Raw genomic sequence first — 26,593 nt, forward strand, 5'->3', positions numbered from 1 at the left:
GAATGAAAAGAACTATAGATATTTTTAAATTTTAACCTACCTTTTATGATGTAAATATTTCCACAGAAATACCTATTGAGATAGGAGATCATTAAAAAAAGGATTCTTATTACAAAATCCAATTTGTTGTTTTTTTTTTTGTTTGTTAGATATGTCTCAAAATGGACATGAATATAGATTTGTACATAACTACATTGAATTACAATAAAGAACCCAAGATTGTTAGAGAATCAGAAAATGGAATGGAATCACTAATGGCATACGATATAAACTAATAAGCTAGTGGTACGTAGAGTTCTTGGGTTTGTGCTACTTGGAGCTGGAGGTGTCCTGCTCTGGCTTCTTCTCATCTTTACTATCCACTTTTTCCTGAGGCTGGGCTTCGTGGTTGTGCTGCTGGTTCTTGATGACCAGCTCTCCAGTCGTCGAGCAGGTGATGATGCGAGCAGCGCAACGCAGATAACGATTTCGGGCACAGAGCCAATAGGTTTTGGATCCCCGTGAGTTGTTCCGGTAGTACTCGAATCCGCCCATCAGCAGTTTGGGCTTACCTTTGGTGCCCTTGACAATCATGATTCGTCTCTTACGTATAATATCTGCAAGAAATAAAAAGTGTTAACCTAATCAGTTGGGATTTCAACAAGAGAAACGTTCTAGACTATGGATATGCATTCCATTCCATCCGCGACTAATTACATTCTTTACCTGTTTGTATCGCGAACATTTTATACATATGTACACATTTATCATCTATAACTCTTTTTTTTAATCGGTTTATGGTTATCCTTAATTATATTAATCATCATTAAATGCTTAAACATATCAAGAATTTTTATAATGAAACACTTTCATCCAACGATTATACAGTATTTAAGAGCAAATGTAAACAAGACGGAACTAAACGAATAATGTTCCATTTTATTTTGTTTTTTATGGAAAGTGGAAAGACATTGGTGTGGTTAGTGTCACAGATGCGAATGCTTCGCAAATTTGATACGGTACACCTCCTGGCCGCTTTTCAGCTTATGTGTTGTGGCCCGCACCTTGCAGTTGGCACTCCGGTAGCGGGCACAGCGCCAGTTGACGCTGTTCTTCAGCTTGCGATCCATCACGAACTCGTGCTTGTCGATGATCAGTTTCAGCTTCTTCTTTCGGGTCCTGGTGAACGAAGCCAAATGTAAAAATTCTGAAATGGAGAATACATTGGATTAGTGGTAGGGTCTGTCTGGGATCGGTGGACAATCTGGGTGTGTGTTCAAATGAGGACCTTATATTACGGGCTGTTTACAATTGGGGTTTATTAGGTGTGAAATAAAGCTGAGATCAAAGCATACAGAAGGAGTTTAAGATTACAAATTAAATCTATTTCAGCCTGCGTCCGTTGGCCGTGGGGGCATGGCTATGCTTGCTCGAATGGATAATATGTCCGCGAAGCGTGTGGATCCGACCATGGCACTTGATATGGGTCGTGTACTGGGTGCATCGCCAGTAGATCTTTTCGTTGACGGTCTTCTCCCGGACATAGGAGTAGTCTTCGTGCAGCAGCAGGGTACGTCCCTTCTGGCTCAGGCTGTAGGTAAACTCTGAAATTAATAAAAGTTCGAACAGCTTTGTAAGTATAAAATAGTAGATAAATAAAATGGTGATTCATGGGCTGGAACTAAATAGATTTCAGATGAGTCTTTCATTTTTTGTTGGCCTTAAAACAGAATTTAGTTTCGATTTATTCTTAATAATTGATGGCTTTTCTGCTTTTCTCAAATTTACACATAATTCTACGCGCCCTCTTTCTATCTCTTTAGATGGACTCATGCGTCAGTTCCTGGAGTTGCTCGACCTCCTCCTCGTGAAGATCGAAGCCGACGGCGTTCCCGATTTCACAGTCCAACTTGGCGGTCATCTGACGGGGCTCCCTTAGCGTCTGCACCTTGCTGGAGCTGTACTTGTTGCGCTTCAGCTCGGCGTGCATATGCTCTGCCTTGGCGATGATGAATTTCGGTGGCGACTCCTTCAGCATTGTGATGCGTGCGGGACACTTGAGCTTCTTGGTGGCCATTGAGCTGCAGCGCCATAATATTTTCTTCTTGTTCTCGCTCATAATCAGGAAGCGTATGCCGTTGGCCATGATGGCGGGTCGTCCGCGCAGGGATTGGGTGAAGAAGACAAGTACATCCTCCGGATTGGGCACCTCATCGTTGGCCAGCACAACTGCAAAAAGAAAACGGAATGCAAAAATGCAGATTAGTGTCAGTGGAAAGTGTCATTTGGGGGCAAACACAAAAAAGTAAGTGGACAAGTTCGACGCTCCTCGTTGGCACTCGGTTTAAGTTTCTCAAGATTTTATTTACAGCTCAAAGAAGGCCAATGTGATTATAAGACGATAGACTTAGCACTTAAATTACATATGGAACAACTCCATATCCATTGCCTCGGGCAGACTTCTCACGCTGGCAACCACAGGCATTGTCGTTCCCTGCTTCGACTTGCGATTCGGCCTGATGTGACGGTGCTCGTGTATCTGGCGGAAGTCCCGGGTGTTCGTCTTGCTCATGCAGATGAGCACGGGACAGCGTGTGGGTCGGTAATACCAGTGACAGCGCCAGTACAGATTCGTCCGGTTGGTGTTGTTGCGGAAGAACTTCATTCCGTCCAGCCAGAGCAGCTGCCCGCCGCGCTTCGATACAGAGAACTGGATGTTGGGATGGCTGCCCCTGTAGTCGCCTCGGCCATGGATCGAAACTGAAAGCAACCGAGAAAGCAATAATACATGTTAGTATGGATTTCGTCAAGCTCTGTAGACAGCATCTTCTGTAGGAAAAAAGATATTACATACATTCATTATTAAAAGACGACTTGACATTGGCTTCCTTTAATACACAGAATTGCACACGCTTATCAACTAAGTAGCTAAGTATCTATATCCCATTTAGAAGTCAAAGCAGGGCTTCGGTTTGAAATTGCGGAGTGGCGGCGGTGGCCGAGAAGAGGTCGCCCGTGGCGGTGATAAATCGGGTTCGGTCTCCGAATCGGGCTTCTCATCGGGCTCGCGAGCAGGCTCTTGGTCAGGATCCCTATCGGGCTCCAGGTCAAGTTCCCTGTCGGTCTCCGGATCAAGCTCCCGTTCGGTCCTGCCCTCAAGGTCCTGCCCATCTGGTTCTCTGCCCGCCGATGCACCGGGCAGCGGCTTAATCTCAATATCGTTGCTCTCCATGTGCTGGTGCTGGTGACACAGTCGCAAGATCAGCGTGGACTCGTCGTGTATAGCTATGGCGGGACAGCGTTCTTTGTAGTAGTTGCGGCACTTCCAGTACTGCAAATTACCCCGCTTCTTGTTACGGAAAAAGCGAAAGCCGTTGATGACCAGCAGCTTGCCGCCGTTCTTCTTGGAGTCCGCAAAGTCAATGTGAAAGGCTGTGGATGAGAGAGGAGAGCCCGAATTAGTAGAGTATAAAGCTATACACAGCAACAGCAAGACTTAACCTAATCTTAGACTAATTCCACATCGAGTTAGGATTCAACACACATTGATTTATTTATAAATAGCTGCTAGTCCATCCGCCAGACAACATTTGTGCTTTGGACAATCAATTACTTAGGGCTAGGCTTAGGTAGATCTCTTTTCCCTCTTGATCAGCTTGGGGGAGATTCTCGAGCACTCTTCCAACAGGGACAACTGCTCCGTGAGGCTCTTTTGGGGAAATTTGCGACTGTGATCGTGGTCAAAGCTGCACTTGATGACACGGGATTGGCCATTCTTGTCCAGTTCGGTCACAACTCTGGATCGACACACAGTCACATCCTGGGGGGTAGACAAGCAATAACAAATACGATCAGTTTAAATGCCGTATTCCAAGAGCAAATACGCACCTTTTTGGAGCAAATCCAGTAGGTGCGCGTGGCTGAGCTGCGATTCTTGACGAACTTCTCCTCGTGATGCAGCAGCACAGTCCTGCCCCGTTGTCCTTTTCCAAAAACGGCCAGCTCTGCAAAATGTTCAAGAATGGAATTAGTAAACGATATGGAATGGTTCTTTCAATGTATGATATGGTTTACATATATGCAAATGTGAGGAGGAAAATCGAATCGTAAGGCTAGCTTTCAATAAGTTTATTTGATCATTTTCAAAAAATTGGGAAGTTCTACTCATGATTATGTACACCCGAAAGGGCCACAGAATAGGGCTTGGTCCTGTGTGTTATTACGTGCGCCTTGCATTTCCTCTTGCAACAGACCCAGTAGACGCTGTCTTCATAGTTGCCATGATGCTTGTACCGCCGTCCGTTGTAGTTCAGGATATCACCACCACCACGAGTCTGGTCGAAACTAACGAGATCCCAGTTGTCCCGCGTGCGAGTACATTCCCGCTTTTCGGACAGTCTATAGCGTATGGTCTGTGGACCCGTAGCCTTGGGCAAGAAACTCTCATTGCCAAAGATGCCCAGAATAGACGGATCGTGTTCCATAAAATCTGCAATAGAAATAAGAAACAAAAAAAGAGAACGGAAAATATTAAAAAAAACTTATTTCTAATACATATTTTAGTAAAAATAAAACGACAATGGCACATTATTACAAAAAAGGAGCATTCATATATTTAAGGTTAATTAACAAAAATGTACGAGTACATAAATATTTATAACCAGCCACCACCAGAGCCTTCAAGTAGAAATCATAAAATTCAGCTAAGCAAAAAAATAAAAAGTTAAATTAAAATTAGAAATGAGGTTATTTGAGGGGGGAACTTACCTGTCCGCCAATATACCAGTCCAGGATACACGATTGTTTACTCTATTTGACTGGGAACCGGGTACAGATTTAAATATTTATTGGAAATATGCTATTATTAGTCTAGTTATTATTTAGGATATTGCTGTGCTTAAGTAAAAGCTGTCTAAAACTACGTGAATATCTCCGTTACTGGTGATTGTGCACACCACTGACGTCGTAGCGGGACTGCCCGCTGGGAAGCACATGCGTAATGATCCGTGAGCGGCATTGCTTGCGCCACTTGCTGCACTTCCAGTAGACCTTGTCCTTGTAGGAGGCATTGCGCAGATAGCGATGTTCGCCGCAATGAAGGACACAGTTGCCGGCGGGCGTCCTGATGTACTGCACATCGCTCTTGGCGAGCCGCACGCGCTTCACAATATGCTGCTGTGGATATCGCCGCGACAAGGTCATCATCTCAAAGGGCTCTGAAAGGCAGAGGAAAAGGTCACAGATTAGTGGTATATCGAATGGTGAATGGATGCTTTATCTTCTGGTTATCCGCTTCTGCAATGATATAACAGCCTAATTACACAGGTATTAATTTTATTTTTAACATTATAAAGTATTCCCTAATTTCGTTTTATGGCTAAAGGCTGAGCTTCGTTTCGCTTCGACTCATTGCAGCTGTTGCAAGTCCTCGATGCTTAGATTGAGCGAACGCAGCTCCAGCGTGAGATCCTCGTTGTGCGTTTCCGTTTTGATGTAGCCGGGCATCGGTTTGCCGGCCCTGCAGCGGACTGCCTTGACCAGCGGACTGGTCAGGGAGAGACGCTTCTTTCGCTCCATATTCTGGCAGGTGTGATGGCACGACTCCAGCACAATCTTGTGCACGCCATCGACCACGTTGGTCACAACGCGAGCATTGCACTTTGTGCTGCCCTGCATCGAAAACAGAGAGACAGAGAGAAATGTTAGGGCGCCTACGATACTGTCAGGTCTAGTTCTAGATAACTGCTTGATAATATAACACTGCAGATTATTGTTTCTAATCCTATGGGTTGGATAGACTCACCTTCTTGGAGCAGATCCAATACGTTTTCAGGTTACTGCGACGATTGCGCACATAGTTGTGGCCGTTGAATGCCAGCAGCTTGCAGCCGCGCTGTCCCCGGATGAAGGTGAGCAGGCTGTGCTTGATGATGCCCTTCATATCGTCCATGTCCGGGAAGTCTGTAACGATGACAAACGAGTGTTTAGTGTGGGGCTCGATGGAAGAGAGGCAGGCGTATACGCGTAAGCATAAAATACGATTTGGTTTCTGGGGGCAACTCTTTGTATTATCTATTAAATATTAAATATATATGTATTTATTTTGCTATACACATGGCGGTGCACCCGGGTCTCGAGGGGGATGCGTGCTGAACTATAGTTAGGACTACATCTAGTAGGGCGGATGGTTGTGCTCATCGCACTTGATGGTAACATCGTGATCCTGCACGGTCACCACGCGCGCCTTGCACTTGTGGGCGCCAGCCCGGGCACAGGACCAATAGGTCTTCGAGCCCGTCGACTTGTTCCTTGTGAAGGTAAAGTCGCCAATCTTCAGCTTTCGGCTGCCGCGAAAGCCCGTGATGTACGAATAGTATGAGACGGTATCTGCGAATGGCAAGGAAACAGAAAATGGTTAGTACAATGATCCTCGGGCGCCTGGGATAACAAAGATCTTATGCAACAGAAACTGAAACTAGTTACAACTTGGCTAACTTGAGTTTTATTAAGGCTGAAGTGTACATTAGGCTTAAGACTAGTCCGCTAAGTGGTTGCCGAGGGTGTGGCGAGTGGATCTGTTTTTGGGTCGGACTGATCCTTGCCCCGATCAGCCCGGGCAGCCGCCTCGGCCTTCTGGCGCTTCAGGGATCCGTATTTGCGCGCCTTGGTGATGACCTCGTGGTTGTGCTCGCTGTTCAGTATCGTAAGGGTGTCCGATTTGGTTTTGAGCCGCGCCCGACACCGCAGCACGGCAAACTGAAAGTGCAAATAGACAATAGTTCGGGCTGTGGCAACACTAGGCTGTGCCTGTGGCTGTGGGGAAAACTCACCTGGGAGCAGCGCCAATAGGTGACATCGTCGCGACAAATGTGGCGATTGAATGTGTGCTGTTTGAGCATGATCTGCCTGGTGCCGTACTTGCTGACGATGAAGAAGGGCGTGTTGGTGCTGACACCGGAACCGGCCTCCGCCGTGCCATTGCCCAGCTCCATGGTCGTCTCGCCCACATCGACGCTGATGTGATAGTCGAACTTTGCTGCAATGGTAAGACGGGAGGGGGTGCGCGGGTTAGTTGTCTGGCTGCTGGCTTTTGTCGGGGTCGGATTCGGATCGCAGCCGCCCCTCTCCTCTCCAATGAGAAATAAAACACTCGTGGGCTTGATTTGTCAATTGTTTGGTTTACATTTGGGCAATAGATTGATTACTGTCTAACAATGGGTTGCTGTTAAGTCTAGGGCTAGGGCTAGGTCTATGGTGGAACCAGGGTTAGGGCTATATTATACATACAGATCCTTCCAGCACTAGCCGCAACAGTGCGCGGCATGACCGTTGTGCTTGGTGAGACGCGGCTTGCGGCTGAGCTCCACCAGGACATAGTGGGCCTTGCAGTTGGGCGTCAGGCAGTGGTAGTAGGAGCGGTACTGCATGGCGCGAATTTTCTTGTACAAGCGACCGCTAATCGTCAGAAACTCGCCCGAGGCCGTACGCTTGAACTTGACTGCGTCCTGAACGGACGGCGGTGTCGATGCTCCTGCTACTAGGAAATTGTGGGAGATTCAAAGGGAGAGGGTGAAGGATGAGATGATAGGATGATGAGATGGTAGAATGATGAGATGGGAGCTTAGGCTAAGACAACTACAACACAGCTAGTAACCTACAAATATCGGTTTTTGTTCTGTTTTTTGTTTAATCTTTAATATTGTGTTCAAAAGATGCCCTTAGTAATGAGCTTGGCGGGCACATTGTTGCCAGTGAAGCGGGGCATATGGTTATGGTCATTCTTGCCCAGCTTGATTCCACCCCCCGTCTTGGTTATGGCACGGGCCGCGCACTTGTTCTCGTTCAGCCGCTTCCCATTGCCGTCGGAGCATATCCAATTGACACTGGCCCTGAAGCTTGCCTCCTTCTTGTACATGTACCCGTTGTGGACGAGATTGTAGCCCTGCTTCTGGTTGCGCATGAAGAAGTACGGCGGCTTCTCAAGCCAGGCGCCCTTCGGCAGCACCGCCTCGAACTGGCCCAACGGGACTGCAATGGAATAAGGGAACGGTGATGGGCAACATACATTGAGTGGGTGCTTAGTGCTACAGATTGTCGGGCACCGAATCAGAAACTTAACCAAGAGAAAAACACACACACAGAGCTTTGGGGGGGATCAAATGGTTTATTTTGCTAAATCTACTAACATTTGTTATAATAAATAAAACACTAAATGTACATATACATATGTAGGTATCGCGCGAGTGGCAAGAGGAGACTCACCTGCGCATCTGGTGTCCCGCCATAATTCGGGCATGGCATGGCATGCGGGACACTCGGTAAAATGTGTGGATCAGGACATGGCATCCTTAACTTCCATTTTCAGCCCATTTTTGCAACTTTTTCTTGAGCCTTGCTACCTTGTTGCCACAAAAAAAAACTACAACGGTGCTCGCACACGCACATACACACACACTCGCGCCGCATCAGGCAAATACACACGCAGTCGCTTCCACAGGACAATTAAACACATATTTTCCACTCTCTACGTTGCCTTTGCACTGGCACACATTAGCACATACACTTTTCCACATTTTTGGGTCGTTTGGCAAGCGATTTACTAATTGCTTTAGCATAAACAAGCCGTTTCCAAAAACAAGCGAAGCAATGTAAAAACAACTACAACAAGATGGCGTGCTCCTAACAGAACGAAGTGTGCACACAGAAGAACTGTTGATAACATATACCATCGATATTTTTGTTTTGGAGTCGGGATTTCTTTGGTGCTCGTTTTTGTGATTCGAAATAAGCAGAAAGTGCCCACTTAATGTTTGTGTTGATAGTCTTGTACATTTAAATTGATTTTCTTAAACAAAAACAAGATCGGTTAAGGTTAAACTCTGCTAGTGTTGGGTAAGTATCGGCACCCTTATCAGCACTAAACTATACTACCATTGTAGACCAAAATTTTGCACAAAAAATAGTTAAAATAATTTTAGAGCACTTCAGGTAAAATATTGCATTGTTTTTTTTTTAGTTCAGTAAGTAAAATGATCGGCCATTTACCTGAAGTCGTTAAAAAGCGGGGGTTTAAATGGGTTAAGTTCGTTTTTTCATCCGTTTATAGTTTGGTATATTTTTGAGCGACAGACTGTACATTTTATCGCCGAGGTCCGCAAATTGTATACTTTTCTAGTTTTTTCTAGTTTTCTTCCCTGTCGTTTTTCACGCTGACGCTTACATGTGGCTTGTAGTTAATATGTAGCACATGTGTAGTTAGTGTGTAGTTACCATGTAAGGACAAGAATTTAGTGGAAATTGTTAATAGGTTGCAATAAATTTAAACAGTCTTGTAGGAAATTGATCGGATAAAAATGTGAGTTCTGAGCTGAGGGTTTTAGCTAGCTATTAATATTCAACGTATTATCAAAATTGAGGAAGTTGTAAAATATATCTTGAGTTCGTCAGTATATTTACGGTATATTTGTAAATTTGTGACGTATTTCGGTATATTTCTGAGGGTCAGTCACACTGCTTACCAGGGAGACCGTTTACTGTATTTTGAATACTTTTCGGTATTTTTTGAGGTCAAAATTGAACCTACGGTATATTTACGGTATATCGGAATACAATGGTATATTTGACCGATTTAATCAATCTATTGAATTTGATTTTCAACGTTATATGGAAATCCAATAAAAGCAATTATTTAGAATAAGCCAGTAGAGTAGAAAATTGATTCACTAATCGGATTAAATCATGTGGGCATGGCTAAATGTTCTAGATAGCTAGTAATATTCAACCGAATATCAAAAGCGAGGAACATGATGGTACTTGAACACAAATAATTCGTCCCTATATTTGAGGTATATTTAGAAATTTGTGACGTATTTCGGTATATTTCTGAGGGTCAGTCACACTGCGTACAACAAGCAAATTTTACAATAATTTTAATTTATTTTTATTTTTAAATTGAATAAATGAGCGCGGCGCAGCAGAAACTTGATCACCTTTGTTTTATTTTGTTTTGCTTTAAGTCTACACCGTCGGGGACAGCTTTTCTAACCTGTTGCTTCGTTTTCTTTCCGCAGCAGGAGCCACATCAACATCCACATCGGGGTCCATTTTGGCTGCGATTCCTCCACGCAAACGCGGACGACCAAAGACAAAAGTCGCCGAAGATGCAGCTCCCAAGCTGCAGCTGATTGACAAGCTAAAAGCAGCCACATTGAATGAAGCCGCCAGTGAGCAGGCCGTGTACCAATCAACCACCAAGGGTGAGTGGGCAGAAGCTCAACTTCAGCTTCACTGCACCTGTTGCATTACTAATGCCCCAATTATTTTTCCTCTCCCTCGAACAGGTGGGGTGAAGCTAATTTTTAAAGGGCACCTTTTCAAGTTCTCCTTCCGGAAGGCGGACTATTCCGTTTTCCAATGCCTGTACCGGGAGCACGGCGAGGAGTGCAAAGTGCGTGTTGTGTGCGACCAGAAGCGTGTCTATCCGTACGATGGCGAGCACGCCCACTTCATGCAGGCCAGCGACAAGAGCTGCCTGCCCTCGCAGTTCATGCCGGGCGAAGGCGGTGCCATTGCATCCTCTGACAAGGACAAGGGAGGAAAAGTAGACCTCCTGGTAAAGAAACCCAAGCTCAAGGAAGAAGAGGAAGAGCAGGAAGAGTTTGAGATCCACGAAATCGATGACCTTGAAATTGATGAACCGCCACAGATAGAAAAATCAGCCATCAAGGGCGTGTCAGACGAGAAGGATGAGCCGGCCGCTGCTTCTACGGACACTGCAGAGGATAACAGCTCCAGCTTGATTGTGACCCTGGTGCCGTCCGAGGAGGATGTTGATCCTAACGACTTCCGCGAGAAGATCAAGCGTCGCCTCCAGCGTGCTCTGCAGAACAAGAAGAAGTAACTGGATTGGGGTTGTCTGTTTAGACACAGAATCCATGCCGCAGTGCCTCGGACCAATTTTAACTACATTTCTTTGCTATTTACTTTGCTACAATTTCTAGGTTTTCCACCACATACAAATATATAAACTACAACTTAATCTAATTTAGATTTTCGTAATAAAATTGATGTCAATAGACTCGCGTGCCCATCCATCCAAACAAAATACTTAGTACGTAAGCCTGCAGATCCTCTGTATATATGTTTAACCACCATTCCATTCCACATTCATTCATGCAAGCAACACTCTAATCCAAATTCGATTCTCTATTTTTCAGTTACACAACATGTCCGAAACTGCGGCCCGCAGATGTTTTTGATCAGCCGCAAGGGCGGAACTCTGCTGGCCATCAACAACTTCCTCTATCGCTCCAATCTCAAGTTCTTTGGCAAGAACAACAACATTCTCTACTGGGAGTGCGTACAAAATCGTTCAGTTAAGTGCCGCAGCCGCTTGAAGACCGTGGGCGATGATCTCTTTGTAACGAACGGTTCGTGGTGCTACTTTAAAGAACGATTCCGATTCTCATTGCTTTCTACTTTCACACAGATATCCACAATCATATGGGCGACAATATGCGCATTGAGGCTGCCATGGTTTCTGGGATGCTGATCCACAAAAAACTTAGTTCCCTCACCTACGCTGACCGAACGCAGGGCTCGTGGAAGATTGAAGACGAAGCCACACCCGACCAGTAACCATGTCCATGTCCGTTTTAGACATTCCCTTATCGTCCGACATCAACTAGAATTAAGTTATTGTCTCCTCTATGTTTCTTCTGATTTAGACTGAGTGTACTATTTAGGAGGATAAGTAAGTACCTTTTGCATGTGGTTGGAACCAACAGTGTTTTGTCCTCCCCTCCCCCCCAAATAGTCTGGTCCTGGGTGTTGAGTATTTATTCCAGTATATGGCAGTGGTCGTCACAACCTGACGGAAAATAGCTATTGTATTCGTGTCACTGTTATAGGGGAAATACCACGTAAAATTTGTATTTTTTTAAAATTATCTTGAATCAGACGATCATATAATTAATGTATTTATTGATAGCATGCTAACACGTCGCTGCTGTACAACATATGATCTGTGGAAAATTAAGATTGGTTTTTCAATCGAATGGTAGCAAAATTAAAGCCAATTGTAGCTAGTAACTTGCCAAATTTTGTGCTTGCGAACGAACAGGATTTGATTTTACTTTTTTTGTAACTTAGGTACACATCATTTAAATATATTTTACCTCTCGGATGTTTCAATTATTATTAGCTGAAGGTGTACATACGGTTTTACAACCATTTGAGAGTATTTAGCTTTGGATATCACTCGAGTAGGATTTCAATTGGTTTGTATTATTTTTAAATATCTTTTAGCCCCATATTGCCGTGTTTGATTCGGACATTCTTGTGGTTATGCGAGGAACAGCAGATGCGATATTTAATCTCGTTTCCCACCATAAAGGTGGATGCTCGAGCCCGGCATCCCTTGTGGTGGTAGCGGCAGCGCCACGATCCGATCATATTGTTGACGTCGCGTATGCGGTGTATGATGAACCTTTCGTTGGCTATAATTAACTTTGGCCGCTTACTGGGGGATAATTTGAATTCGGCGGAGCCATCGAAGTCCTTGGTCTTCCTGCTGTACCGGCGTGTGGTCGAAACTGAAAGGAACAGAAACAGTTTTTGAAGGTTAGCGGGTTGTTGAGGTAATTTGGTGATGGGTCCAATATAATTGAGTTTAGACAGCGACGACAAAAAGATCTTTCTATGCATTTTTATTTTGTGTATTGGAAAATCCTTAGAGCTATTAAAACTTATAGAGAAGGTTGCACTTAGCGTAGGTACTCTACTACATCGACATCAGTTCGGAAACATACGTGTTTAAACCACAGACAGGGGTGCCCCAAATCCCCATCCATATGGGTGCTAGTAGTCCTTGTTGATATAGACAGCGCCGTGGTTTTGGTGCTGCTGCATCAGGGCAATCATTTGCGGCGGCTGCATGGTTAGCGACATTGGCATGGGCATCGTAGGAATAGGCACCGACATGGACAGATGTGTTGGCGCGGCTGGAAAGATTGTGGGCATCTGGGGCACCACGGGCTGCTGCTGCTGCTGTTGCTCCAGCTCCAACGGTGGAGAGGTCGGGTTCACTGGCGCGCATTTGCTGCCACTGACGCTGACATTGACCTTGGCCTGACAATACTGCTGACAGAGCGGCAGGAGATCCTTGTGCCGCCGCTTAATGTGGCTGAGGAAGTTGCCCGTAGACTTGGTGGTGCCGGAGATGAGGCCGTAGCAGGCGGTGCAGGTGGCCTGGATGGCGCCTGCCGTTTTCTGGCTCGGCTGTATGTTCCTATAGAACTTACCGTCCAGGATCTTAGGAAGGCTGAATGGCCTGCGGAATGACTCGTCGTCGCCCAGTAAGGTGAGGGCCAATTCGGCAACGGAACCTACTGTCGACATGTTCGTTGTGGGCGTCGGTGTCGTTATGGTTGGCGGCTCCAGCTTAATCTCAATATCTGAAAGTAGAATCATAAGAATACCACGTTAGTGAAGAGACAGAGACATTTGGCAGGCACTAGTCTATATGCAAAACGAACTGGCACGCACGATACGATAGTTATTTAAATTTGTTTTGATTTATTTAAGTAGAGCTAGGACGTAAATTATAAGTTTGGCTACTGCTCAGCGATGGACGACTACTGCAACTCGGGAAAATCATCCAGCAGGTCGGCCGAAAGGTCCAGCGAATTCACTTCCGGGCCATGAGTGTGTGGCGATCCAGCTATGCGGAGGGTAACATCCTGCACCTTGGACGTGACCAAAGTGGCGCGACAGCTGTGCTTCACATATCGCGAGCAACGCCAGAAGACATTCTTCAAGCTCTGTCGATTCACCACGTATCTATAGCCCTCGTACACCAGCATGACTCGGCCGCGCTGCGTGGTCGTATATTGGATGCTTGCGCTGGAGCTCTTGTCCTCTAAAAGAGCCTTCAAGGACTGCAGCACACCTGAAAGAAGTAACAGAGTTTCGATTGTGTTAGTTTGGATTGCTTGCCAGAGGAGCAACACAACATGAGGTGGAGTTATGGGCTACTTCATAAGATGATCGAGCAATTAGGTTACTGATTTTTATTAGCCAGTTTTATAAACGCAACAAACAATTTGGCAAATGTGCTCTATACTAATCCTTAGCATTGAATACGATCGCCTTCAGGGTCGACAGCTTGTGCTCTATATATTTCTGGACGATGGATGGTGTCAGCTCTTCGCCGCGTATGGCAAATACCTGGCACACATGGGCTGCAAAACAAAAGAAATGTTGTTATTCTTGAGTCTGGTGATTCTGATGCAACGCCGGCTATGTACTTATGATAGCATGCAGCAAGTCCTCGTCTGGCAAATCCTTGCCCTGGGCAATCTTCATCAACATCTCTTTACCAATCACCAAATCCGTGACACGCGAGGCATAAATCGCAGGCATGGGTATGTACGCCTTGGCCAGAGCCGCCTTCGACACTAAGACAGGACAACCATCATACAGGGGAATCGCGTCGCTGGGCTTCTTGGTAGACTTCTCGACTGCTGATGTGTTTACGTCTTCCGGCAACGGCTTAGCTTCCTTCGTCACCTTTTTGTGCAAACTTTTCGGCACGGACACCGACGCCACATCATCTGCAAGAGCACGCAAAAGTAAAACCATTATTTCAGCACAGCACTGAGATATTCAAATAGTATATGTATGAACCATAAACGTAAACAAAATAAAACACAGTTCAAGAGGTTCGAGGCTTTATTGGGTCAAGTAATCATGGGAGATCGTACATTTTTAGTGTACATCTGGCTGGGACCAGGAATCGTATTTATCGTCTATGATTTGTTAAATTAGTCATTTAGCCGAATAAGCCACAAATCTAAGCACGCACGAGACATAGAAATTAAATGGACTCCTGCAGGGCCGCATCGTAGGACAGCAAAACCATCGAAGACACTGTCGATATATCGTTTCAGCGAAATGGTATGATTTTTAAGGCTAGAAAATCAATAAGGCGCACTTAAATGGGGTGTGAAAAGGGAGAAGCGAAATGCATTATAGGAAACAATCTGCTCTAATACTAGGAGCGCAAAATAAATGAGTTTTTTTTTATTTTGTGCCAATTTAAAATCGCTATGGTGTAACCATCGATGGAACGACCATCTATCGATGGTTTTGCAGCCCTGGCACAAATGTGAAAAAAACTGCAACTATACGATGTAAAAATTGTTATTTATGTTTAATGCAAGTGTATTATTTTATAGTGGATCAGAAATGGGAAAAGTGAATGACCTCATTGAACTGTTCGTTGTGTGATTGGACCTTGGCCAGCCTGGATCTGCATCCTAGCTGGAAAGACGGGTGTACAAAGTGATTTGTGTGTTTAAAATTTTTGCAAGCGACGCCTCCAAAATTTCAACAAATGTGTACATATAATAAATGAGATCAAAACAGAAGCTACCATGTAACACTCTTTCAATAAAGTGTTATTGCAACATATGAAAACGAGCTAGAATATTATTTGGCGGATTCAACTTGGGCCGAGGGTTGAGCGGAATATGTCTAATCAATATCCCTACCACATCATTTTGTCTTGCAGGGATCGAAGATGAATTCAAAGTGCAGTTGCCGTTGCTGCCCCTGCTCAAGCGGAAGTCAGGCTCCGGCTCAGTGAAGAAGCAAAGCTTCGACCACCTGGACGTCTGCTTCACGCGTAGCAATCGGGGTAACAACCTGCTGACCATAGACGGCAAACCCTTCACGCTTAACCGTCGCATCAAGGATGCCTGCTACTGGGAGTGCGTCAAGCTACGTTGCAAATACATCAAGTGTACAGCGCGTGTGGTAACCAAATCAAATCAGATCTCGGCTCTGCGTGGCCATCACAATCATCCCTAAGTCAAGTCCTTCCTGTGCCATACTCCTCATTTTAGTCAAATAAAACGTTTTTTCTGTTAAACCAAAATGCCATTGTAGCTTCTGTAAAGTCTCGACTTGCAATTGGAGGCTTGAAACCGTTAATAATGCCTCGAACTCCTTGCAGATGGCGATGGCGATGGCGTCTACCAGCTGGTGACCAATCGGCGCGGTGGCCAGAACCTCATATACAATGGTCACATGTACTCAGTGGAGCGAAAGTACCATGCCAGCATCAATTGGGTGTGTACCAAGAACAGCAATCTCTTGATCCGCTGCCCCGCGCGCTGCGTGACCAACACCAACGACAACAGCATCAAGCTAAGTCACAGATCCCACAACCACGCCGCCAATCTGTTCAAGGTTCACAAACCACGGCAGTTCACTCGCCAGCGCCGACGGCACAGGCGGAGTGTCCCCTAGTCTTAATTCTTAATCTAAGTCTCGCTCATTAAGCTGTAATTTATGTATAATCTAAACCATTCTCTGACACATCACTAACCCAGACCGTCTCTAACTCTACTTGCATGCAGCCGCTCCGCGCCGTCGCCTGCCGCAGTACTGCAGCCGCTGGGCCGCCGGCCGTTTTACACTCATCGATGGGTTCCGCTTTGTGATTGGCTCCCAGGCCCAGCAACGCTGCTATCTGAAGTGTTCAAGCTTCCGCAGCAAGTGTCGAGCCCGGGCCATACTGAATAAGGCGAATGGAAAGGTTCAGCTACGCCACGGAGCACACAATCACACACGGGGCCAGCAGCAGCAGGCCATGGCGCGGCGTAATTCGAAGGATTGAGCAAGTACCAATCTCACTCTTACCAAATAAACAAGGCAAATGTTCCAATATAAACTATTTGATCGCTTTTCACTCATTTCTAACTCGAAGAATAACACATATCGACACATAAAACACTTCATTTCATTCGTTGAAGGGTATACTAACTCGAGGACTCTTTTCTTTTGCAGAAGGACAGGGACAGGTGCTGGCCGAGTATGTTCGGTCGAGGCGCGGCACCGGCCTGGTCTACTACGAGGGCAACACCTACACGCCCAACGAGAAGCTGCGCGAGGGCCAAAAGAGCCGTGATTGGAAATGCTCCATGTACCACAAGGCCAAGTGTCGGGCCCGTCTCGTCACGCGTCACACACGAATTGGAGATCTCATACACGTGACCAGCAGATTGCACACGCATCCCAGGATGTACGACCACCTGCACAAATCAGAAGACAAAGACTCACGCAAGCTCTTCCCAAAGCTTAGTCCGCACAAGAAAGAGTCCAAGTAGCCGCCACATCGTCTCGTTTAAGACACAACACAGACCTGCGCCTACAACTAAAATAAATCATTATAACATAATTGTATGCACAGTTTTGGCTTTTTATTTTGCATGCCATTCCATTGATTATTTGTTAATTAATTATATTAATTTATTAATTTACTCTTTTGCAGAATTCGTAGCCATTGGCAAACATTTGCCAGTGCAGTATGTATTGGACGAAGCCGGCAAGACAATGAAAATGAGTCCGGTGTCCATCAGGTTCATCGAAGGACAACGAAAGTCGGTGCAGCTGGTGTGTGGAAACTATGCCTATGCCAAGAACAACAAACACGGCGGCACCACCTACTGGAACTGTCGCAGCCGACGCCACGGGCAGGAGTCGTGCAAGGCTCGCCTCTCTACCAGGCACCACTCGAACGGCCGGTTCATAGTACACCTCACCCAACCGAAGCACAATCATCCGCCCAGCAAGCGCATTAATCGAATACTCAGCAAGAGTCTCTAAGAATCTCTAATAGACAGTAAGCCTAGATAGTAAGCAGCAAATATAAATGAGGCCCGCGTTAAGGCAAACAGCATTAAACCGTCTGTCTATCCTGTATCTATATTCTGTAGATTTAGTGAAGTCTGTATGTGAAATGAAACTAACCAAAAATATTGGCATTCTACTTGTCCGTCCACAGAAAACAGCATAGCCATCTACTCGGCCACATCGCGCGGACGCATGCAGCTCATATATGGCGGCCAGCCCTTCATCTTTGAGAAAACTCTGAAGCTGTCGTCGGGCGAGGAGAAACGATACTGGCGCTGCAACCAATGGTGGAACCAGAAGTGTCGCTCACGTGTGTTCACAGTCAATGATATCGTCTGTCCGCTGAATCGTTTCCATACGCACGAGGAGATTGTGCGCCGCAAGAAAAGAGTTCGTCGCGTGCCGGTCGACACCGAGGCAGTGTCCAAATCAACCGTCACCCGCCAGCAGCAGGAGGCGGCACAACAGCAACACCAGCAGCAGCAGCAGCAACAGCAACAGCAACAGCACCATCAAGAGATGCAAGAGCAGCTGGCCAGCGATGCGATGTTGACCACTGCATTGGAGGATGAATCGCCAGCGACCATTGATGTGAACGAGCTGGGGATGCACCTGAAGTACGAGGAAATAGTGGCCGATGTCACAGGCATGGTGGGCTCCAATCGCGTGGTCAGCCGCGGGAAGTGAGATGCAATTTCGCACCGAATCGTATATACAGACAAGTAGATTTAACTTGATTTTAGGGCAAGGACACTCTAAGATAGCACCTACACTATATACAATATATGGCTTAAAATTCAGATTCTAGCATACATACTACATATACCTACCTATAATTATACTATCTTCTAATAAACTATAAAAGCCTTTCACAGTAAAGAGTGCAGCAGTATCCCTCACAGCCATATTCCAGCAAAGTCATACCACTACCAGACAACACTTTACTAACCCGCCCGGGACACATGTTCTTATCTCTTTTTTGCAGAAGACGCGCACAAGTTCTACTTCACCAAGGGTCAGCGGGAGTCCGTCAAGCTGAACTACGCCGGCCATAGCTTTGTGAAGTTCATGCAGAATAGCCGCGGCACAAAGTGGATATGCGCCACCCGCTCCACGACCAAGTGCCGCGCCCGCGTACGCACCAACGAAAATAACTCTCTGGAGATTTTACATGCGCCGCACAATCACGAAATGCCACCAAAGCTGGAGAAAAGCCGCCACCGTCAGAAGATCAAAGCGAGGAAAGTAGACTAGGATTAACCTTAGCGAATCAGAAGACTAGACTCTAGTTTAAGTACGAAATAATGGTTATCGTCATTTTAAGGATCTGTAAAGTTTAAGTGGCCTATTGCCATATATGTACATAGATAGTTTTTCCACTTAATATCTGAAAATCTCAGTAGTACATGGCTACAGATTGGAGCGTATTTTCTTTTCAAGGATAACTTATTCTTCGGGAGAGTTTCGCGTAGGTTAAGGAGGCTAAGGCTAAGAAGAAATGGGGGACTGATTCTTCTCAGGAGTTTACAGTTGTGACAAGCCGACCCGACATCCGTTTATCCCCCTGTAGCACCCGATGGCTGACGGCCGAGGTTCGCGCAAATGTTAGACCATTTGATTATTGTGTTCTCTCTTCTCTTGACCATGCTTTATTAAATGCCAATCAAGTTAAGTTTCCATTATGCCATATCTGAATGCAACTCGTCAAAACATGCGTCACACATCCAATTGGCCCCTGGGCAAGCATCGCAGTAGGTTCTGATCCTTAAGAGTCCCTGTTTACCCTTCTTCAGGCAATTGACGCACTTGCCCTTCATCCGTGGCACTCCCACCAATACAAAGTTATGGTTGTTGGCCGATGTGCTCAAGATATTGGCCTTGTTTTTCAGGTCTATCAACTTTTGCATTTGCGGCTGCACTTGCGGCAACACTTTGGGGCTGTTCTCCTTTGGTGTCATCGTACGAATTGTTGGGAATGTTAGAACAACTGTGCCTTTCTGGACTACTTCAAGCCTACGGCGGGGCAGCGACTTCTTAGTGGGCAAACGCGATGCTGCAATGGAAAAATGTTAAAGAGTGAGTTAAAAAAATTGTAAAAACAAACAATTTAGCATAGAATACACGAATAAAATGAGAAGCTGTCTTCGAAGCTGTTTTTTACATTAATGTTTATTTAAATGAATTATCCTAAAGGCTTTGAGAAGTTAAAAGAACTATGTTCTTTAAGGAATAAGACAACTATTGAAAACTCTTGGCACAAACGTCTTAACATGGCTGGGCGGCTCATGGTTATGTGAACCATGCTGAAGCACTATAGCCTTTTGCTTGGTGGTCAATCGTGCGGGGCATTGCAGCTTCCTATACATTGAACACCGCCAAAAAGCCAGGAACTTTACTGAATTCTTGGCGTTGCAGCTGTAGGTGTACCCTTCGTGGACTAGCTGCCCTCGGTAGGTGTAGATGAGCACTGCAAAAAGAAGAAAGCAATACCATTAGTGAGTTGTATAGTGGGTCACACTTGCATACGGCTCGGACTGCAAGATATGGGCGGCTGTTCAGTCACATTCATTTGTATCTTTATTTTACTTAATTACTTAGTAACTATATTGCACTGCTGAGACCAGGTGGACTGCTGCTAGACTACCCAACTTAATCGTGAATGAGCATCAGAGAGGCGTGCATCAGCTCATGGTCCGTCAGCTCCAACGTTCCCGCATCGCCGACCAATTGCTGCTGCGCCATTAGCGCCTGTTGCTGCTGCTGGTGTATCGGGAGCTGCGTTATGCTCTGCGAGCGGGCTAGCTTCCGAGCCGAGGTGGCTACCGCAAGACGATTCCGTTGCACAATCTTGTCGATCTTCTCCGTGTGCGGCATGTGGTTGTGCAGGCCACCAGTTATGTTCTTCAGCTTGCCATTTTCAAGGACACAGCGAGAGCGACAGCGCTGATCGTGTTTCTTCTTTGAGTAGTTGTGGCAGCGCCAGTACTCCTTGTTGCTCTTTCGGCTGTGGCAGTTGTACATGAAGCCATTCAGGACCAGGCAGGGCGTCGACCAAGGACTCTCGATGAAGACCAGCTCCGCGCCATCTGTGAATGAAGACGGGAAGACTGCAGTTAGTGTCGGTAGCGAAGCAATGGGGGGATTAATAGTAAGGTGCGTGACTTAGGACAGAAGTGACCAGACTAGCCCTTCGTTGTGGATTCAATTTATTAGATGGTTAGATACGAACGCGAATACAAGTGATCTTAAACTATGTCGAGAATAATACCAGAGCTTAGGTGGTACGTTAGCTTCTAAAGTCCCTTAGTCTTGAGCAGCTGCCGGTGCTGCAGAGGCTTGACCACCTCTACTACTTCCTCAGTGATATGCTGCTGCTCCTCCTCTTCCTCCTCGTCCACTGCTTCGGCCACAGCCTCGGCCAGTGCCTGCATTTCGATTTGCGTCGCCTCGGAGGCAGGCAGAAATAGCTTGCACTCCTTGCCATCTTTGGCTGTCATGATGCTGATGTTGCTGCTGTTCAGGTATTGGGATATCTTTGGGTTCGATGTACATATCTCAATGTACTCTTCCAGCTCCTCCTCAACTTTGTACAGTTGCCGCTGCCCGATGCGCACCGCATGCGATTCGTGGTTGTGCAGGCGTCGTGCATCGACGAATTCGCCATTCTTTGTGATGACCACCGCCTTGCAGCGGAGCTTGAGTACGTCTGCACAGCGCCAGGTGGTCTGGCCATTGGCCTGAGTAAGTTTCTTGTTATAGATGTAGTCCCTGTACACTAGCTGGGCGTTCTTCTTCTGGCTGCGTATAAACTTGATAATTCCGTCTGCAATTTGAGCGTGCCATGGCAATAACAAGAAGATGACAAGAAGATAAAGAAAATAGTAAGTAGACGCAAGACAGAGTTAGCTAGACATAACTAGGATTACTAATAAAGAGACGGCTTAGGCGGTACGTTAGACACGGCGAAATAAAACAACTATTGTTTAGACTTTGGCTGAAAGCAATTTATTCGCAGATAAAGAACCGCATGACCCACGAAGAGCTCGCATACTTACGGAGGAGTGTATTTCCACATTTATCCACTTACAGTAGCATATTAATAACTATATTTACAAAGCACAAGTTCACCAAAGAAAATTATCAGAAACGCTACTGGCTGGTAGTTCGGAAAAAGCTGAGTATTTGCTTGATGTCAAGGAACTGGACCAGGTAAAAACCAACGAGAAACTACAAGCCATACGCAGGCCACCACTGTATTAAGCATGACTATTTATTAAAACACATCCGTTTTTATTGTTCATTACATTTATTGCACAGCGTCGCGTCTGCTTCTTCTTTTCCATTTTTTTTTTTTTTTTTTTACATTTAATTGTTATGTATTTCCATAGAGGTGGGAAATGCGTGAATTTGTATCGAATTATATACGATATATCGTGTTGATAGGCGGCGACGCTTGAAATTAACCCATTAAGGGTTTTGTTTTGTAAAAATCAGTAAAATGTTGTTAAAAACAGCATTTTGGTATTTAAATACTCATCCTATACCTCAGGTATTCGTGCAAGCACACTAATATTTGATATTTTTAAATTTAAAATACCTTTTTACACTAGTGCCGAGTTTTTTTTACAAAGGATATATGTACATAGGGGGACTGGTGCTGGCAAAAAGTTTAGTTGTGGTTGCAGCTGTTCGATTTTCCGAATATTTTAGACCTGTTCTGCCTTGGCTGACGAAAAAGGAGCAAATATAAATCCTAAAACCAAATTCTACACCGAAAAGCCTGCCAACTGTTCGGTACTCAGAGGACGAGCCCAAAGTGTATAGCGCAATGGCGATGCGCTTTTCCAAAGGAATTGCAGCTCGGCAGTTGGTGTCCTTCTTTCGCAGCACTTCAAGCCGATTCACTAAAATATCAAAGCAGTGCCTCTCCATTCGGAAACTCTCTTTGAAAAACGCCTCGTTGTTTTCTGGTACATCTTTCTCCCAAAATGTCCCGAACCGCTTCTAAAACCATAAAATATGTCCTTGTACTTTAAACTAAATAAATAAATAATAAACTTAATAAATCTTCCGCGCAAATTTAATGAACTTGTTATTGGCATCAGCTGTTTTTGATGGATGTTGGATGGTGGATGGTGGCAGTGTGAATCGGAGTTTCACATTTGTCAAAAAATCCCACCATTCCCCCGGGATGGGCTCAGTGTGCAGAGGCTATTAAGCATCAACCATATTAATAGTTTGAGTTAACTCAACAATCGATAGGTAACAGCGTAGATATCCTAATGTAATCTAAAAACATCGATGTTTTTCCAGCTCTAGCACTCATACACATACAGATATTCAAACAAACAGTCGTTTGATAAAAGATAAATATCTGTATATAGATCCAATCTATTCAAGATACAGATCGAACTCTGATGTCAACATAACGAACTTTTGCGTTGTCAACTAATGCTTAGATACGAAGGAAGACAGCTCTACAATAAGGTGTACCGTACGACGAGCAGGATGAGCACCCGCGCCTGGATCGTCTTGTGCTCCTTAATAGCCTGAAATTCGCCGGCTGTTTCAATGGCAAAAAAGTTGACGAATACGATTCTGTTCGACACCGCCGACTGCGGTTCCACCGCAACTACAAGAATAGTTTATTGGGCATCCTACGAGAACAACACTCTTAGGGATGATCTGTCTGTTATCAAAGTGGATCGCTACCCTTCCGTCTTTATTCAGACTATTTGCATGCCGTAGGAAACGTCCAATGAGTTTTATTGCAGCAAACATGGAAATGGGCAACAGTATACACAGTCGCCGCACATCAGCGAAACCCTGGTTTTGTATGCTTTCATACCCAAAAATCACCGAGCGTCATTCAAGGAACGAAACTGCAGCCTGGATCGGCTTTGATAGGCGTTCGTGTGGTGAAAGGTGTGCCAACACATTATTGCCTTATCTGTAATTTAGTGGGCGGATACGATCTGTCCTTATCAGCGCCATACCTGCTTATGTTTACAGCTCCATGCACGAATTTAATTTGGGGCAAGCACTACAACGCTTTTGCCCGTGCACAATAAAATTCCTGATAAACCACAACCCCTTCCCCCAATAAATTACCTGAAATTTTAAAGTAAAATATAGATATACAAGTAGTAATATTACCATGAAACTTTACAGCCAAACTCCGGTTGAGCTGTGGTCCAGTGGGCAGCATTCCAGGGGTTTGAGATCGTCTTGACGCCGTATTTAAATTCAACACTCTACTCACCTTTTCACTAATTTTTGAAACGAATCGCGGGATCTGGCGCGCTAGCGACTGCCGATCGGCCCATGTTCTTTTGCGGAGTTTAATAGAACACAGGCTTGCTTAAATACTGGCTTGTTAGGCAACGCTTAAATAACAATCGGTCACAGATTTAAACGTGCCTATCAAACCGCAAGAAGACATATCCCTTGCTTGCGAGCTGCCAACAGAGTAATTGTTGGGAAAAAATAAACAGCTCATCGGCTGACAAAGGTTGAAGTCTGATTAGTTGTCAGATAGAACTATTAGTTGCAATTCGCAGGCAAGTTCCACATCCACTTCCACTAATATTACTTAGATCTAATGGCGCTGGGCCGGTCACAGTAAAAATTCAACCAACCTTGAGCCTCAGTGTTGCCTGGATCCGCGCTGGTGTCGACAAACGATGAGTCGCTATATGTCTGCGTCTTGACCACGGCCTTCGATGTTGTCGCCGTAGCACTGTTGCCGCTAGTATTGGCTGGTGCTTGGGGGCCGGCATCTTCATTTTCCGTAAAGTAGCTGTCATCGTAGCGCATGTCACCGTATGTGTCGTCCTCTACATATGTCGCATCGCCATCACCTGCAGCATCGCCATGGTCCTCGGAATATTCAGGTTCAGCCTTTGTGGGCAATTCCATTGGGAGATCAATGTATTCAGCTTCTTCTTGCTGCTGTTGTTGTTGTTGGGCTTGCTGGCGGAGCTGCTGCGGGTGGAGCTTGCTTTCGGCAGCGGACACGGTCTGCACGGTGATTTGCTGGGGCACCAGTTGCGCTGTAGACGTGGTCGCCGTCTCTGCTCCAGAGTCCAGGGGGTCAATGATGTTGGCGGAGGCGGTGGTGGCTGTCGTCTTGGAGCGCTTCACGCCCCCAGTCAGACTACTGCGCTGGGCAGCACGCTTGTTTGTCGACACCAGCGTCGCGGTCGTTGTCGTTCCGGTCTGCATCTGCTGCGTCTGGATATGCTGCTGCTGTTGCTGTGCTTGTTGTTGTACAATGGCTTGCGGTGCGGATGTTTGGATGACAATTTGGGTCGTTCCCTTGTTGTCATCGCCCAGGCCGTCATCGACGGTCTCGATCTTGTAGCGGGCAGAGGCACGCGGCTGTTGGCGCTGAACGCGCTGGGCCGGTACGGGTTGGGGCGGTTGCTGTTGTACAATAGGTGCTGGTGCTGGTGGGGGGCTCGGCTCCTGCGGTGGTGGCGGAGCGGGATCATTCTGTAATTTTAGTGTTTTATTTGTTTATGAATATTTATGCTTCTGCGCTTTCAATTCGCTGCCAAAAAAAAAACAACAACAACCACCCAACGCTGAACGCTTGGCTGTTGCCAGGCACGGCAGAGCGAGACAACAGCAACGCACACAAGCAGCATACAGCTGCCATCTCTCTCACACGCGCACGCCTTGTGGCATTCTGTTCTGCGCGTTCGAGATATTTCTAGGTACAGTCAAGCCAACTCTTATACAGGCGTCGGCCCTGTGTATGTATTGCGCGCGAAAGGCACTGCGCTTGGTAGTTGTTGTTTTCTGGTACATGTACTCAATTTTGTATACTCACATCGGTCAGCCCCTTGATTTGCAGCGACTCTGCTGTGCTAATGAACGCTGGCAGGGCATCCTGTTTCACGTTCACCTCACCGCAGTACATAAACTGGATAAGGTCCTTCAAAGCCGAATGGCTAACGTTGTTCAAATACACTACAAAAGTGTAAAACGAACATTAATAATTTTCCCTCATGCGTCTGCTTGTGCTTGCTACTTACCGAAGGCATGGGTGTTTAGCGGCATATTGGTGAACATCTTGCGGAACAGGGGCGAGCACACCGACAAGACCAGGCGGTGGGCCTTAACAATTTGCCCCTCGGCCACCAATGAGACGTCCACGAGATCGCCACGGATTAGAGACTCGTGGAACCCCGCAGACAGATTCGTGTTGAAGTTGTTCCAACACAAACTGAATTGCTCGTCGTCCGCCATCTTGGACGTTGAAAAAATCAATACTTTTTTGTATATGCGTCCGCTGCAATGGAGAAAAAAAATGCATTAATGTTATTTCCACATTTCCTCGTTTCTCAGTCCAATTTCAGTTAATATTTTTGTTTACAACCGCCAGCGAATACCAAAAAAGAAGCAAAAATATGCAATACACCCGAAAAAACAGGGAAATTTTCAAGCGTGTGTGTATGTGTGCGAAAAAAATGGCATCGCATCGCTGGTAGCATTTTGTGGCTTCCAAGCCGTTTAATTCTAACAAACACTTTCTGCTAACTTGGCCACTTACCTGGGTCAATATTTTTTAATAAAATAAAACTACAAGTTAATATTTTTCCGAGCAAAACTCGACGTCGATTTCACGTTGTTTACCCGGGCGCAAAAATTTTCTGTGTGGCCGCGGACTTATCGTTAACCGTTATCGTTATCGACCCTCAGAAATATACCAAAATATACGGTCTCATTTTCAAAATATACCGTAAATATACTGACAAATTCAAGTTGTACTAAAATATTCCTCGTTTTTTATCTTCCGTGGACTATTACTATATATATAGTACATTTAGCCATGCCCATTTAATTTTTTACGATTGATGAATCAATTCTATACATGATTGACCTACTCGAAATACTTGCATTTATTGGATTT

The 26,593-nt window shown here is 45.5% G+C and overlaps 5 protein-coding genes across 27 annotated transcripts; 4 read left to right on the plus strand and 1 right to left on the minus strand.

Annotated features, from left to right (window-relative positions):
- Positions 1-240: 240 nt before the first annotated feature.
- On the minus strand, positions 241-26,313 carry LOC6598784 (modifier of mdg4). 22 transcript variants are annotated; one of them, XM_026989288.1, is made up of 7 exons: positions 26,234-26,312; positions 25,716-25,972; positions 25,511-25,650; positions 24,315-25,170; positions 4,203-4,468; positions 3,868-3,983; positions 3,744-3,799 (listed from the first exon to the last, which is right to left on the minus strand). In XM_026989288.1, exons 2-7 carry the CDS (start codon positions 25,927-25,929, stop codon positions 3,793-3,795), a joined length of 1,599 nt encoding a protein of 532 aa, XP_026845089.1. In that variant the 5' UTR covers positions 25,930-25,972; positions 26,234-26,312; the 3' UTR covers positions 3,744-3,792. The 22 variants fall into 22 exon arrangements, with proteins under 22 accessions (XP_026845125.1, XP_026845140.1, XP_026845086.1 ...); XM_026989264.1 differs by having other exon boundaries at positions 4,158-4,468; XM_026989311.1 differs by lacking the exon at positions 4,203-4,468 and having other exon boundaries at positions 3,508-3,799.
- On the plus strand, positions 11,196-11,849 carry LOC6598781. The gene is made up of 2 exons (XM_002023887.2): positions 11,196-11,408; positions 11,468-11,849. Exons 1-2 carry the CDS (start codon positions 11,228-11,230, stop codon positions 11,614-11,616), a joined length of 330 nt encoding a protein of 109 aa, XP_002023923.1. The 5' UTR covers positions 11,196-11,227; the 3' UTR covers positions 11,617-11,849.
- Positions 15,724-16,467, plus strand: LOC113564882. Its single transcript, XM_026989374.1, has 2 exons — positions 15,724-15,795; positions 15,995-16,467. The coding sequence occupies exon 2, from the start codon at positions 16,069-16,071 to the stop codon at positions 16,288-16,290; it is 222 nt and encodes a 73-aa protein (XP_026845175.1). The 5' UTR covers positions 15,724-15,795; positions 15,995-16,068; the 3' UTR covers positions 16,291-16,467.
- LOC6598815 lies at positions 16,499-17,442 on the plus strand. Of its 2 annotated transcripts, XR_003408848.1 has the most exons (3): positions 16,499-16,695; positions 16,831-17,223; positions 17,315-17,442. XR_003408848.1 is itself a non-coding variant. In XM_026989363.1 (2 exons), exons 1-2 carry the CDS (start codon positions 16,572-16,574, stop codon positions 17,148-17,150), a joined length of 444 nt encoding a protein of 147 aa, XP_026845164.1. In that variant the 5' UTR covers positions 16,499-16,571; the 3' UTR covers positions 17,151-17,226. The 2 variants fall into 2 exon arrangements, 1 of the variants encoding a protein (XP_026845164.1); XM_026989363.1 differs by lacking the exon at positions 17,315-17,442 and having other exon boundaries at positions 16,831-17,226.
- LOC113565945 (GATA-type transcription factor SRE1) lies at positions 17,780-18,555 on the plus strand. Its single transcript, XM_026989350.1, has one exon. It carries the CDS (start codon positions 17,869-17,871, stop codon positions 18,361-18,363), a length of 495 nt encoding a protein of 164 aa, XP_026845151.1. The 5' UTR covers positions 17,780-17,868; the 3' UTR covers positions 18,364-18,555.
- Positions 26,314-26,593: the final 280 nt, after the last annotated feature.

This window comes from Drosophila persimilis, unplaced genomic scaffold (assembly GCF_003286085.1).
Source record: "Drosophila persimilis strain 14011-0111.01,24,50 unplaced genomic scaffold, DperRS2 tig00000000-arrow-pilon, whole genome shotgun sequence".
NCBI classification, from domain to species: Eukaryota; Metazoa; Arthropoda; class Insecta; order Diptera; family Drosophilidae; genus Drosophila; species Drosophila persimilis.